The sequence below is a fragment of the Phascolarctos cinereus genome, unplaced genomic scaffold (assembly GCF_003287225.1).
Source record: "Phascolarctos cinereus isolate Bilbo 61053 unplaced genomic scaffold, phaCin_HiC Scaffold_9;HRSCAF=440, whole genome shotgun sequence".
Lineage (NCBI taxonomy): Eukaryota > Metazoa > Chordata > Mammalia > Diprotodontia > Phascolarctidae > Phascolarctos > Phascolarctos cinereus.
In genome coordinates, this window is record NW_027556402.1 from 107,378,986 (window position 1) to 107,395,666 (window position 16,681).

At 35.8% G+C, this 16,681-nt stretch overlaps 1 protein-coding gene across 1 annotated transcript in view; it reads left to right on the top strand.

Annotated features, from left to right (window-relative positions):
- Positions 1-16,681, top strand: part of IQCM (IQ motif containing M) — a 274,031-nt gene that overhangs the window by 25,392 nt on the left and 231,958 nt on the right. Inside the window, exon 2 of the mRNA XM_078148853.1 lies at positions 15,623-15,707. Within this exon, the coding sequence (XP_078004979.1) occupies positions 15,623-15,707 (85 nt within the window). The remainder of the gene's footprint in view (positions 1-15,622; positions 15,708-16,681) is intronic.

Below are 16,681 nucleotides of genomic sequence, written 5' to 3' on the forward strand. Positions count from 1 at the left end.
TCTTTATATTAATGTTTTGAAGATCACTGCATAGGTGGATAAAATAAGTTTCTTTTTTCATAATTGAATAATTGCAGCTCACCATAGGTATCTTTAGGATAACTCCAGTAGCACAAAACAGGGATCATATGTAATTTATCCCTATGTTCACATGGTTTTGATTTCTTCTGCTGGGTCTCTTTGTTTTGAAAGCTTTTCATTACACGTAGTTTGGGTATTAAAAATATCCAATAAGGCCACATTGATTAAAATGTTAAGAAATTTTTCTGGATCAATATTTTATCTGGACAATTGTAAGTAGAAGTTTTGTGATAATCTGGAATCCAGCAGAAGTTATTTGTTGAATTTCCAAGGATATTTGGGGGGGGCTCTCCTTGTACTTTGGGGGATTTATCAGATGTTCATTGAAAAATGACAAATTTATTTCTATCTACATGATTGCATCTTTCTAGACATTCTGTTGCTGTTAATTTCTTTTTCAATCTGCAGTAAAATGCTGTACTATCTCTCCCATGTTCTTCTTAATGATAGTTTTTTCTATATTTTCTGGTGGTAGTGACCTGGTTGTGAATCTCTATCATAAAGGCCACCATTTCTGTAAATAAATTCTCATATCGTAGCCACTTGTTCAATTTCTCTTTGTCAACATATTATGATTTCTTACTACATGTATTCATGGCCAAACTATGGAATCCTATTGGTAGTATAAATTTTTATCAGTTGATTGAGATTCATCAGCTTTAGATTTAGGTGTCTAATTACAGTCTGATGCTGGTGATCTGATTTATTACTTGATCTTTACCAATCTGAAAGTGGTTACTATAGAGCAGAAACTCAAACTTTGTAACTGAAGTGCTTAAACAAGACATTGTCTGAGTCTGTAAGATTGCCTGATTACTTACCAGTCGTTGTTTAGTCATTTTTTGATTGTATTCAACTCTTTGTGACTCCATTTGGGGTTTTCTTGGCAAAGATACTGTAGTGGTTTGCTGTTTTCTTCTCCAACTCATTTTACAGATGAAGAAACTGAGTCAAACAGGGTAAGTACAGAGGGTCACACAGCTAGTAAATGTTTGAGACAGATTTGAACTCATGAAGATGAGTCTTCCTGACTTCAGGCCCGGTGCTCTATCCACCGTGCCACCTAGCTGCCCCCCACTCACTAGACAGTAACTTGGAAATTTCCCACCCTCATTTTCTGGGATATTTTCTTTAATTCACTTCTTATGTGAATTTCTCTGTTTTCATTGGATCAGTCCTTCAAGGATTGGCACAAGGGAAATGTCCCATGTCTATATTCCTGGGAGCACAGGAACCTCTTACAGTTTGCTAGTCTTTCTACCTGTTGAGAGCAGAAAAGAATAGGGAGCTAGCCAGATATCTGGAGGGATGGCCATCGAAGAGAACTAGCCCCAGATGAGGCTTATGTAGCTGATTTCAAAGGCCCTCTGACTTCTCAGGACATTGCACTCTCACATTTTGCAAGTAGATAGCAAATATTAAGAGTATCTATTTGGAGAGCAGGATCTTAATTAAATAAGAGAATTGGCTTTATCCTTTATTTCACCTTGGTTTATGCTTCTTCAAGGAAGCACTCCTCATCAGGCTTATAGACCATAGCTCAAGGTTCCTGTTTTTCTTTATTTATGATACTATCAGAAATTCTATATAGACAAACTATGCAGGGGGGACCAAAACATCTGGGGATAAACAGCATATTATGGTTTGGAAAAAGCTTGTCTCATGTAGACTTAGCCTTAGGCATAGGGAAGAATCTCATTATGAAGCTGGGCAAGAGAGAGCTAGTATGTCAAGATGTTTAAAGCATTTAACCCAAAACAAATATTGATAGCAATTGTGGGGGAAGGCATGTGATGGAAAAAAACAAAGAAAACAATAATAATTCACAAGTTATCATTTGGTACACTGGAAATTATCCTAATCAGAAATCTACATTACCTTAAAACCTTTGTCTTGCTGATAATATCATCATCACTGTTTCCTCCCAAAGAGTTATCAGCCCAAATGGTTTATAATGATAATGTTGTTGCTTTCTTAGCATTCAGCGTGTAAGATTTTTATTGGCATATGTATTGGTTTTTTTTTCTAAAAAGTCTCCAATTATATTTGTATTCTGAAAAAAATATACTGTAAAGGACACTTTAAATTTCCAAGTTACTGTCTAGTGTCCTAAGCAATCTTGCAGACTTTCAGACTATCCATGCTTACTATAACAATCTCAAGTGTAATTAAGACCGCGGTGCAATTAGTAGAGTTCTGGTAAAGAGTATGTTTTATGTGTGCTCTGCTGAATTACATTAGAATAACTTGCTTTGGAATCACCAACCAGCAATTATGGACTTATGTCCAGTAGGGAGATATGGAGGTGTTTTGGGCTTGTAAAGCTTCAATATTGAAATATGGGATATGCTTTTACTAGGTAGGAAAGAGTTTATTGGTTATGTCTGATAATTGGTGGAGAAGGTAATGATTATTATTGAACTTGATTGAATTAGAGACAGTTGGATACCACAGCTGTCACATATCATGGGATCTCTTTGTAAAGGTCCATAGAAATAAATCACCTAATACATGGTACTTCTATTTTCTGACCCAAGTATGGGACCACAGAGCATAAACACAGAAAGGAGCAGTGACTTGTAGGATAATATCACACATGTTGAATGTTTGGCAACCCTGAATAATTGTTTATTTGTGACCTCTGGGAAAATTAAATAGGGATGTATATGGGTATACTTTTCTGAATGTAAACTTCATATGCAGACATTTAAAGCAGTTTATGGAATATAATTCCACTTTGCATATACATGGTACTTCATGATTTTCAGAATCTCTTTAACATACATCATCATCTCATCTGTTCAGCTTAACAGCCTTCTGAGTAGTGAGTAGCCAGCAAGGACATATGATTCTAGATCCTAGGGTTAGTCTGACCCTGTGATCTTCAAAAAGGCAGCTTACCCTACTGGATCTTGGTGTCTTCATCTGAAAAACAAGGATATTGATTGAAGGCCCAGTTCCAAAATTCTATTATTCTTGTTTAGAGAAGGCAACATTTTTTATCATCATTTTCTAGATTGTAGCATCATGGTTCTAGATGTGTAAGGACTCTCAGAGGCCTTCTACTCCATACCCCTAAGTTTAGAGATGACTTGCCAAGATCATTTAGGCAGGAAATTGACAAACCTAGACTCTCCCACTCTGGAGTCAATACTCTTGGACTGAACTCCACTAGCTCTGTGTGATGAAAGTGAATTTCAGTAAGAATAAATTGCTAGCTTTTGGGCATATAGGCCTTTAGTTGTGTAACTAACAGTAGTAGTCATCTTTCCTGACTGCTCAGTCTGATGGGATGGCCAGTAACACCCCCTGGAGATGTGTACTCTGAAGAATATTTAAGGAATCTGGGCTATGTATTTCAATAAACTTTCTCTTCCCTAGCTTAAATGTGCTCTATGAAGCCTTATAGGGCAGGTAGGTGGCACAGTGGATATAGAACTGGGCCTGGAGCCAGGAAGGCTTATCTTCCTGAGTTCAAACCTGGCCTCAGATACCAAGTGGCTGTGTGACCCTGGACAAGTCACTTAACCCTGTTTGCCTCAGTTTCCTCATCTGTAAAATGAGCTGGAGAAGAAATGGCAGACTGCTCTAGTATCTTTGCCAAGAAAACCCCAAATGGGATCAAGAAGAGTCAGGCATGACTGAGAAATGACTGAACACCAGCAATAACATGAACCCTTAAAAATGAGCTCCACAAAAATAGCTTGCCACTCTTTCCCTACCACTCCCATGCCTAGTACTATGCTCTGTACATTGTAGGAAAATAATATATGTTTTTGCACAAAGGGATTTTGTGTCTCAAATGTACACGTGTCCATTTGTTGCTGTATTTTCGATCACTGCCTCTAGTATTCTTCTATCAACCTGGATTAGCCTCATACTTTTTAAAAGCCACCAGCTCTCACAAAATTCTGGGCCATAAAGAAATGTGTGGCAGGTATGGATGGGTTGCAGCTATTATCAATAGTGACTTAAGACAATAGGGGGCAAAACATTTGTAAATGTCTGATGAAAAAAAGAAGTCAGTTAGTCATGTAAAGGGAGGGATAACAGGAGGGCAGTTTGAGTCTTGTCCTTGAACCCAGAGAATGTTAAGATAACCAAAGAAAGCCTTCCAGCATGTTGGGCAGATCTTCTATGGAGGAATAGCCCAGGAAGAAAAGAGAGTCAATGGATTGTGATCAGAAAGAGCTTATGGATCAATAAAGTCACAATTCTTCTGACATAATCAAAAAGTTAATCTTTAATAAGTTTCCAGTTGGACTTTTTCTTTAATTTCTGCCAAACACATATATGATCTTAGAAAGAAAAAGTTACTGCAGATCTGCTAGGGGAGAAGGGTGGGAAGTTGGGAGGGGGAGCAGAAACCCAAATAAGCATTTAGCTTCTGTTCATGTAAGTCTGAGAGCCCTAACAAAAAGATACAAATAGTATAAAGCATGTTCCCCTGTCTTTGATTGTTATTTACTATTGAAGAGTGACTTTCAAACGGTAGCAGGGCTGAGGCTACAGAGATCCACCTTGGTAGTAAATGAGTTTATATTTTTGGAAAGAAATTCCTTAGGTAAGTGTACCTTCAGGCTGTAGGTAATCCCAAATAAGAATGAATCAATGAAAAAAAATTAATTAAGCACTTAATGTGTGCCAGTCACTGTGCTAACCATTTTGGGGGCCAGGAGAGGGTGGTACAAAGACAACCAAGTAAGACAGTCCCTCTCCTCTGGGATCTTGATTCTTTAAAGGAGAAGATAGCACACATAGGGGAGTGTTGGTCAGGAACGAATGTTTTGAGCAGTGGAAGTCATAGGGAGTTGTGACTGGAGTTCTAAGGCAATTGATTGATGAGTCACTATGTTCACTATGGAAGGGCAGCTCGATGGTGCAGTGAGCAGAGCACTGGACCTAGAATCAAGAAGATTCATCTACCTGAGTTCAAATCTGGCCTCAGACACTTACTAGCTGTGTGACCCTGGGCAAGTCACTTCACTTTGTTTGCTCAGTTTCCTCATCTGTATATAATGAGCTGGAGAAGAAAATGGCAACCTACTCCAGTACCTTTGCCAAGAAAACCCCATATAGGGTCATGAAGAGTTGGACACAACTAAAAATGACTGAACGACAACAAACAGCAAAAACACTATGGAAAGGCAGGGTGGTATAATTGTAATAATATAATGGAATGGAATATTCCTTAAACATCTAAGTACACTGGGTTTATAAGAGAATCATAAACTTATAGCTGGAAGAGACCTTAGAGACCATGAGTCCAATTACTTCATTTTTCAGATGAGGAAGCTGATGCAAAGAGAGGTTAAGTGAGTTATCTTGAGTCACATAGCTAGTAAATATCAGAAGCAGGATTTGAACACAGGTCTTCCTGATTGCAAGTTCAGGGCTCTATGACTCCACCTTATTCCTTTTTTTTGGGAGGGGGTTAGGCAATGGGGTTAAGTGACTTATCCAGGGTCACACAGCTGTTAAGTGTCAAGTGTCTAAGGCTGGATTTGAACTTAGGTCCTCCTGACTCCACAGCAAGTTCTCTATCTACTGCACCACCAAGCTGCTCCCCATATTATCTCTTACAAGATTAATTTGAATTATTAAGTTGCTTTACAAATATATTTTAGGTTTATTTCTGCGAATGCATGCTCTGATTTTCCAATTATGCTTTAAGTCTCTCAAGGGCAAGGATCTTGTCTTATATTGGTTTTGAACAGCAAATAACAACTAATATGATACATAGTTCACAATGGGCTTTCAATTGGAGTTATGTGTTAACTGATTATAGGGATTCTTAGAGAGAAAAATGATCTACTTTGTATTGAGCAGTAAGTTACCTTTAATTTTCTACAGTGTTAACAGTGATTGCTGACCTTTATATAGCTGTGACATTGTCTTGATTCCGTTTTGTGTACGATTACTACTGAATTCCCTTTCCCACCTTATCCTTCAGTCCACCTCTTTCTGTTTCTAAGAGTGCTATTTGAGACCCACCCATTGCTTGATTTTAAAGGGGAATTATTTGATAATTTCATGAAGATAACAGAGAGGAAGCATGATGTACTAGATGGAGTGTTGGGCTTGGAATCAGGAAGACTCGAGTTCTAACCCTGTCTCAGATGTTTATGGGCTATCTGCTTGTTGGTGGATAGATCATTTAATCTTCCAGTTTAATATCCTCATCTGTAAAAGGGGGTCACTAATATCTGTAGCGCCTCTTCCATCAGGTTTTTATGAGGGTCAAATGTGATAATGTTTGTAAAGTACTTTGCAAATTTGAAAGTCCAACATATTTGTTGTGCTTTTTATTTTTTATTTAATTTTGAATTTATGAAATAAAATACACATTTCCATAACAAGTTCAAATAAAAAAGATGATTGTACGTGAAACTGCAAATCTATTATGTACAACTTGCTATGCCTTTTAAATATGTAATAAAATTATCATGTAAATTTCCCCCCTCCCCCACCCCACTTTAGAGATGGCTACCATTAGACACAAATATGTAATATATACACACTCATGTATAAAACCATTCGATGCATACTTCTATTTATCAGTTCTTTCTCTGGATACAGATAGTGTCTTCATTCATATGTCCTTTGTAGTTAATTGGGGTAATAGTCAAAATGACTTAGTCACTCAAAGTTGTTCTTAAAACAATATTGCTGTTACTGTATATGATATTCTCTTGGTTCTGCTAATTTCACTCTTCATTATTTCATTCAAGTCTATCCATATTCTTCTAAGATGATCAAACTCATCATTTCTTATAGCATAGTAGTATTCCATTACAGTCATATACCACAATTTGTTCTGCATTCCCCCATTGATGGGCATCCTTGCAATTTCTAGTTCTTTGAAACCACAAAAAGTGCTGCTATAAATATTTTAGAACATATAGGTTCTTTTCCTTTTCCCCTAATCATCTTTGGAAGTAGACTTAGTAGTTGTATTCCTGGGTCAAAGGGCAGTTTAATAACTCTTTGGTCATAATTCCAGATTGTTCACCAAAATGATTGGATCATTTTACAATTCCACCAACAGTGAATTAGTGTCCCAATTTTTCCACATTCCCTCCAACATTTGTTGCTTTTCCTTAAATCATTTTAGCCAATATGATAGGTATGAAATGATATCTCAAGGTTATTTTAATTTGCATTTCTCTAATCTATAATGATTTAGAGCATTTTTCATATGACTGAATTATTATAATTTCTTCATCAGAAAACTGCCTGCTCATATTCTTTGACCATTTATCAGTTGTGGAATGACTCATATTCTTACAGATTTGACATAGATTCTTTATGTATTTGAGATGAGACCTTTATGTGAAAAACTCTATAAAATATTTCCCCCCAATTTTCTGCTTTCCTTCTGATCTTAGCTAGATTTGTTTTATTTGTACAAAACCTTTTAAATTTAATGTAATCAAAATTATTCATTTTATGCCTCATATCATTCTTTATCTTTCATTTATTCACAAATTTTTTGCTTATCGTAAATCTGATAGGTAATATATTCTTCAGATTTTCTTATAATATCTCTCTTTATATGTAGGTGATGTATCCATTTTGATCTAATTTTGGGTACATAATGGAAGATATTAATCTATGCCCAATTTCTGCCAGACTGTTTTCCAGTTTTGTTGTTGTGCTGTTTCAGTTGTGTCCAACTTTTTGTGACCCCATTTGAGGTTTCCTTGGCAAAGGTACTGGAGTGGTTTGCCATTTCCTTCTCTAGCTCATTTGACAGATGAGGAAACTGAGGCAGAGTTAAGTGGCTTGCCCAAGGTCACACAGCCAGTAAATGTCTTAAGCTGGATTTGAACTCAGGTCCTCCTGACTCAAGAACTGGTGAACTCTTTACTGTACCACCTAGTTACCCTATACATTAGCCCAGCTTTTAATAGAATGTGACACTCTGAAGATATTTCAGAACCAAAAGATTGTTGTGGGTACTGAACCGACAACCTGGGATTATCTTTCTTTTACATGTGCCTGTTATCTCTTTTAAAGATGGCCAATCCCTTTCTTCAAATTGTCATTTAAATGTAATTTTACATTTATCACAGATATATGGTAAGCTGCAATTGCCTTTATCCCCTGTTCAAACTGGGTTTTTTAATTACCTTGAATTCCTTTATACTTATTTGGCAAAGCTATTTAAAGTTAAGCACACAAATGTAAAGAAAAAAATAGATCATTTTTGAGGTTTTTGTCTTCCTGTCAAGCTCAATTAATTGAACATGCCATCACACTGCTGGGATTGATTTTTCCCATGCCCAATTTCCAACAGCTCACTCCTTTCCCCACACACCCACTCAGGGGGCAGCTTGACTGACGGTGGAGTTCTTCAGAACCCTGGAAACAACAGTAAATTTTTTGAACTTTTAATTGTGTTGTCAACATATTATCATAATTAGCATTTCATCCTCTATTAAGAGCCCACATCCTTTAGACAGAAAAGCTATTTTTTTTACTCTCAGTAATTAATTGTAATTGTCCAGTTAGTGAAATTCCAATTAGGGTTTTTCTGAGGGAAAAGGAAAATAAAACTGCCCCAGGAACAGAATCTATTATCATCTTTAAAGTATGCCTGAAAAAAAAACCCTCTTTCTTTCTTTCTTTCTTCCTTTCTTCCTTTCTTTCTTTCTTTCTTCCTTTCTTTCTTTCTTTCTTTCTTTCTTTCTTTCTTTCTTTTTCTTTCTTTCTTTCTTTCTTTCTTTCTTTCTTTCTTCCTTCCTTCCTTCCTTCCTTCCTTCCTTCCTTCCTTCCTTCCTTCCTTCCTTCCTTCCTTCCTTCCTTCCTTCCTTCCTTTCTTCCTTTCTTTCTTCCTTCCTTCCTTTCTTTCTTTCTTTCTCCCTTTCTTTCTTTCTTTCTTTCTTTCTTTCTTTCTTTCTTTCTTTCTTTCTTTCTTTCTTTCTTTCTTTATGTCATTGTCTATCAGTGCCACAACAGACCTGACATGGGTGTTAGGAATATTTTGATTGTATTTCTGTAAATTAATCAACCCAGAGAAAATAATATGAGATCAAGAATCAGAGGACCTAGCTAGGTTCAAATCCTGATTCTGCTACTTTCCATCTGTGTGATTATAGAAAAATTATATTTCTCTTGGCTAATTTCCTAAACTGTAAAATGAGGTACTTAGATTGGACAACTTCTGAATTCCCTTTCCTTGGGACTATCAAATCTTTTAAAATTTAATTTTTGTAAGGTTTACTAGTGAATTTTATTTTTGCTAAATTCATTTCCAACTATACCTCTTTCCAGCTCTGATCCTATTAAGCTTTTCCTTGTAACAAAGAAGGAAAAATAGCAAAATAAAACCAACGGACACATGGATTACATATAACAACATATGAAGCATCCCATACCCAAAGTTCCCCACTTCATCCATGAAAGAAGGGAGACGTACTTTATGATAACTTTTCTGGGGCCAAGATTCATTACAATTGTACTTTATTTTTAGAATTCTCTTCATTTATATTTTGAGCGCCAATGTGTATATTTTCCTCCCAGGTTCTATTAACTTCACTCCACATCAGTTCATGCAAGTTCCCATATTGTTTTGAATTTGTTATATTTGTCATTTCTTAAGGAGCAAAATATTACATCACATTTATAGATTGCAATTTATTCCGTCATTCCTCAGTCAGTGGCTACAAGTACTGTTTCTAGTTCTTTGCTACCCCCAAAAGTGCTTCTATTAATATATTTTTTAAATGAATGCTTTCATTTTTCCCCATTTGCCCTTCTTGTATACATGTCCAGAAGTGGGATGTGAGCTAGTGTTTTAGTAAAGTGGAAGGGAGAATGTTGTTATATATTTCTGCTAATATATAAGTTTGTCAGTAAATAATATCATTACCTAATCATTTATATTTGTGCCACTGGGATGATATAAATTAAAAGACATCTCTATCTTTTTTTCCCAATAGCTTCACTTTAATTCCATTAAATGAAACGCCATCTGTATGTGTATTTGTACATGAAATGACATAGAAATAGACATGAAAATTCATTAGCACTTTCATTGGGGTTAAATAAACAAGACTGACACTATTTGATTAAGTTTGTACTATATTATTACAAATGGGGAAATCTTAAGGCAAGTGTAGAAGCACAGAATAAAAAAAAATTAATACCTTTTTTTTTTTAGGTCATAGTCCTTCCTTGATAAAACAGATCCATTCACCTTGTAATAATAATAATAATGATAATTAATAATAATAATCTGTTAAACAAAAGCCATTGAAAATGTAAACCTCTTACAGTGTGTGTAATACCTTACATTCATATTCTCTCTTTTTTAATTTATGGAATAAAACAAGCATTTCCATAACAGAGTATGATTAAAAAAAAAGATGATTGTACATGAAACTGCAAATTATTATATACAACTTGGTATTTCTTTTAAATATATCATAAAGTTATCACATAAATTTCTGTTTTTTCTTCCCTCCCACCAAACCCTGCACTAGATATAGTTACTATCAGACACAAATAGGTATACATATATAAAATTATTCCATACATACATCTATTTATCAATTTTTCTTTGGGTGTAGATAGCATCTTTCTTCATACATCCTTTATAGTTAATTTGTGTATATATTATATGTGTGTTATATATACTATATAATTTTTGTAATAGTCAAAATGGCTTATTCCCTCAAAGTCATTCTTAAAACAATATTGCTGTTACTATATACAATATTCTCTTGCTTCAGCTTATTTGGCTTTTCATTATTTTATGTAAGTCTTTCCATGTTTTTCTAAGACCATATCTCTCATAGGAAGTTTGTTTCCTTATCTGCTCGGCAGGATGATAATAGAAAGGATTTTAACATTTGTTTTGTTGGATCAGACCTGTGATTTCCTTGGTAGAGGGGTCTCCTTCCTTTACCAACAAGATTAGTAACTCTTCAGCAATTTATAGTCTTAGAAGTTGCTTGAGGGGTGATGAGAAGTTAAGTTGTTTGCCTAGAGTCACATAACCAGTATCGGCCAGAGGCAGGACCTGATTCTGAGGCCATCTCTCTTTTTTTCTGCTACATGCTGCCTCTGTGATGTAGAGATTGAAAAAAAAAAGAGTGACTATAGATTCTTAAAAGTAGCAAAGAAAAGCTGCTGTAAATCAAAGCATATATATTACAGAAATTGGTAGTGCATGCCTGGCTATAAGTAGACATAAATTAGATTCTTATTATCAACAACTGTCACTTGATGAGATTCCAAACATTAATGGGATAACAAGCCACACCTGACCCTGATCATTTTCTATTCCCATATGTCTTTTTGTTTTTTTGAATTGGTTTCTGGGTGTCCAAATATAGCAACTAACTGTGAAACACTTCAAAACTCAAAGTGACACTGTAACCGTCAAGTATGAAATTAAAGTGTTAGCATGAGTAAATTACATTGAATAGCTCTGTTCAGTCATCTTGCATATGCGTGCAAGAGAAGGTATGTCATTGTAAGATGTACTAATGGCCAAGGTAGATATGGCTCATAAAAAAAAAACCACTTTAAAAAAGAGATTCCCTAGAACACCAGAGATAGAGCTCTTCTAATGTGATTGATCCTACCTTTATAATTATACCTTTTTCATGTCTGGAAAAGCAACATGTCAAGCAATATAATTGTACTATGACTAAAGGAAAACCAATCCATTGGGGTAACTTTTGGGGGACTTTGAAATTTCTATAGAAGCAATGAGCCAGTCATTAATGCAAAAAGTGATAGGTGGGGGCAGCTAGGTGGCACAGAGAATATAGCACTGGCCTTGGTGTCAAAAGGACCTGAGTTCAAATCTAGCCTCAGGCACTTGACACTTACTAACTGTGTGACCCAGGGCAAATCACTTAACCCCATTGCCTAGCCAAAAAAAAAGCAGTAGGCTTTTATTTAGTTATGTCTTAATTGACAAAAACCAAAGTAAATAATTTGAGAAACCTATGGAAGGGATGGCAAAGGATTGGGGTTTCAGGAAGATACTTGTAAATCCATTCTTGAAAATGTAAGGATACAGCTATGTCACCAGTGGGGGTAGGTTACATTCTCAATTTGAGGGAATAGAAGTATCTAGGCCTTGAGTGAAGTTATTTTTAGGATATGGAAGGGGAGGGAAAAAAAAAAGAATTGATGACTTAGTGGCAGGTGACCTACCTGAACTAGTTTCTTGGTTATGGCTCTTGCTGCTTCTTCCTGGTCAGTCCAACCACACTTTAGTACTGACTCACACAACAAAGTCTCTCCCTAAGGCACAAGAGGGTCATGTGTTTCATACTGAGGGACAGTGTCTCCCTCTGGAATATTTGTCCTGCCTCTGGTGTCAAAGGCATTTCGATCAGAAGACAGAATTTTCAGGGACAGCTAGGTGGCACAGTGGATAGAGCATTGGCTCTGAAGTTGGGAGGAGCTGAGTTAAAATCCAGCCTCGGACCAAACACTTGACACTTTACTAGCTATGTGACCCTGGGCAAGTTGCTTAACCCCAATTGCCTAAAAAACACAGATCTTGTACCTCAAGAGAAGAAATCCCCACCAGGTAGCCTGTAGTAATCACAGTCCCAGAAACTCTTGCTAAGAGCCAGAATTAGGTACAGAAATTCAAAACGTTAACCACTCATCAAACTCCTGGACAATCAGTGTAGTCCAGGAAAAGGGGTTTACAAATAACTTCTCTGTATTCTATTCAATTTCCTTGTGTATTTTGGCCTTGAGATTTACTTGGCAAAATGTCCCACATTTTAATAGCTACTAAGAGATATTTTATTTTTCCTTTTACAGGGAGACGGTATACTATGAACTTTTTCTAAGGAGTTAATGAATGCTGTATTTTTTTCCTAAAAGTTAGAAAAACTGAGTTTGGTGATATATGTATGTGTGTGTGTGTGTATGTGTGTATATACATATATACACACATATACACACACACATATATACATATATACACATATACACATATACACACATATACACACATATATACATATACACACACATACACACACATATATACATATATACACACATATACACACATATGTATACATATATATACACATACATAAATGTATGTATACACACATATACACATATACAATAGATTTACATATTATAAAGCTAATGATTTGTGCTCTTCCACCTAAAATCCTTTTTGATTGAGTGTAAGTCTTGATGTGCTTGACAAATCTCCCTCGCTCTATCATTAAAAGTTTTACGTTTCCTGAGCAGTTTATCATTGTTGTTAAGTGAGTTACAGTCTCGGTACGCCCTGCACGGTGCCTGCAGACTGAGACTGCGTGCTTCAGTGGACATGGCCAAAAGTCCTCTTTTTCTTTTAGGTTCACATAGTCACGTGCTATGTGATCTTGAACCAAGCTGCAGAACCTTAGAGTCATAAAACCAGAGCATTCCCCAGTTAGAATGACCTCTACAGGCTATCCGCTCCACTAGTCTACCAGCTATGGAAATCCTCTCAGTGACATTCCTAACCATTCAAACTCTACTGGAACATTTCAAGTAATGTTGAACTCACTACCTATCAAAGCAGCACATTCCATTTTTGAAACAATGGGGTATTCTCAGGGAGAGATGAAAAAACCTAAGCAAATGCCAAGCAAGTCAGAGTTTTCTCTCTCAAAACTAAGATTCTATGATTTCATGATTCTATGCCTTGATTCATTTTATCTTTTTTTCTTTTTTTGGCTAGGCAATGGGGTTAAGTGACTTGCCCAGGGTCACACAGCTAGCCCTTGATTCATTTAAAAGAAAGCATTTAGTTTCTCTGGCCATCAGTCTTTTCAAATATTAAATGAGCTCTTACTAGCTGTGTGACCTTGGGCAAGTCACTTGACCCCATTGCCCAGCAAAAACAAACACAATATTGAATGAGCTATTGAACTATTTATTGATAACTTTAAAAAAAATACATTTTATTAAAATTCTAAAAATATATATACTTTATTTTCGTACAACAGATACTTCACAACAAATGCACAGACCAACCTCCTCCAACGTACTTTACCAGAACATAACTTAATAATTGTTAACAGAAAGATTGACTATATTTAACTTTGCTAGCATAGTGTTAACATTGACCATTTTGTTTAAACACAGTTATGTTGCATTTTTGTGGTGAGTTTGTTGATATCATTGTATATCAATTGTTCTTTGGGTCCTATTGTCTTTACTCTGTATCCCTTCACACAAGTCTTCTCATGTTTTTCTGAGTTTCTTATATTAATTTCTTAATGTTTAGTGATATTCCATTACACTCATGTACTATAATTTGTTCAACCATTTCCTAGTCATTGGTACGTATTTTGTTTCTAACTTTTTGCTATTATAAATAGTGCTGCTGTGATATTTTTGGACAGATGAGTCTTTTCTTGCTGTCAATAACGTTCTTTGAGTATAAACTCAGTGGGCTTGCTGGGTCAAAGAATGAACAGTTTTGTAACTTTTCTTGCATAATTTTCAAATTATTTTCCAGAAGAGTTGAACTGATTCACAGCTCTATCAGCAGTGAATTAACATGCCTGTCTTCCTACATTAAAGATAAATTTGGATCATTTAAAAAATTTTCTGTAGGATTTAGAGCTAGGGAGAGGTGGAATGCACTGGAGTGGATTAAAAGCTGACCTGACAACAGAGAAGTTCAAGTCTTATATTTGACACATCATGGCAGTATGACCCTGGGAAAGTGACTTTACCTCTCAATGCTCTTGGAAGCTCTCTAAGGGTATAAGTTGCAGAAAGAATACCAATGTGAAATGGTAGAGGGAATTCTTTACCTGGGAGTTCTCTATACCAATAAAATCAAAGGTCTGGTTCCTATCCATTAGAATTAGGAGGAAATTTAAACTTTATAGACAAGGAAACTGAGACCAAGAAAAGGTAAATTAATTGCTTAAGTTCTCACAGTTAGTGAATATCAGAGCCTGTATTTGAATGCAGATGTCAGACTCCAAACCCAGGGCTCTTTCCATTACATCACATTGCCTCTGGAGCCAACTGACTTTTCTGGACTTCTAAGTATTCCTTTAGTATAACCAAGAACTTGCAGAAGGATTTTAAGATTGCAAGGACTGTCTAACAATTTAAGTATCTTCACTGTCATCATCACTATTATTATTATTGTTATTATTACTGTGCTGATAGTTTAAAAAAATTCTTTACATTTATGGTTTTGTGCTGTGGAGTTGTTGACGTTAGTTCAGAAACTATCTCCACTGTGATGCATGTAGTTCATTTGCTCTATACCTTGGAGTCCTAAATTTCAGTAATTGCAAAACATCTAAGTAACATGGGATAAAAAACAAAACAAAACAAAAAACACTCAAATGTGTTTTTGGAGTCCTTGTGCGTTAGTAATTTCTTTGGAAAATGTGTTACCTCTTGTTATTAAAAAATCCATGATTTGCAATTTAATTTGGGGAAAAAAATGCACACAGAGCTTGGAAACTAGTAGGAGCATGCAATTAAAACCCAGCTTGTTTTTCTTTTTCCCTTTCACTTTTTATACTAGTCAGTCTTGGTGAAATCCTGTCCATAATTGAACCCATTAGTAAACAAATGGAGGAAGATAAAAAACACAAAGTGGAGCCATCCAGGTAACATAGTTTGATTAACCTGTATGATGCTATATGTGTGTGTGTGTGTGTGTGTGTGTGTGTTTTGTTTCTTCCATGACTTTTTTTTATTTCTTATCCCCCTGTCCTCCCTACTTATTTCTATCACCCCCTCCCACTACCTTCTACCCATTTTGAATCACCCCATGTATGAGGCTAACCCATCCTTCTGGTTGAATAGCTTTGAACCTATCAATTATCACAATCTTAGTTTTTGGTTCAATTAACTTTTGAACTGGAGAATGCCTGAATAGTTATGCTCACCATCTGGGTTTGACAGTGCATAAGCTCAAATTCAGTTTAAGTCTGTCTTGAAAAAAAAAGTGATTATGCTTTATCACAAAATTGTATGAGAATGGAATTTCAACATTTCTTCCACCATAGATCATGGGATGGGCTAGATTTTAACTTTCTTTTTAGAAATGTTGCTAATTTAGAGTTAATCCTCTACATAAAGGTAAATGATAGTATTTCTAAATGGTTATAGGCCGTGCAGGACTCATTTTTGGTCTTCAGCTAGGACGCAGTGCTAGCTAGGAGTTAGGAGCTGGTGCAGAACAAAATTTGGACTGTGCTGCTATGCCTTTAAGAAGGCACCATATCAAAGCAGCATTTTTGCTGTGGCTAAAAGTGCAAATTGGAGATCTATTCATTAAAAGAATAAACTCGATTCAACAAGCATTTATCAAGGACCCATTACATTCAAAGCACTGTGCTAGGCTCTAGGGATTCCAAGACAGAATGAAACATACAAGAAAGTGCCCCTGATGTAAAAATCATACATGTTATGGTTATTTGTGTTGGTAATACATTAGTCCAGTCAAACAAAGACTAGTGCTCATCTGGTAAGAGGGAAATTTCTGTAGTTTATAGGATCATAGATTTAGAGCAAGCTGTATGAGACTTTCAAATCCAAGTTCCTGTTACAGATGTAGAAATTCAGGCAGAGAGAAGTT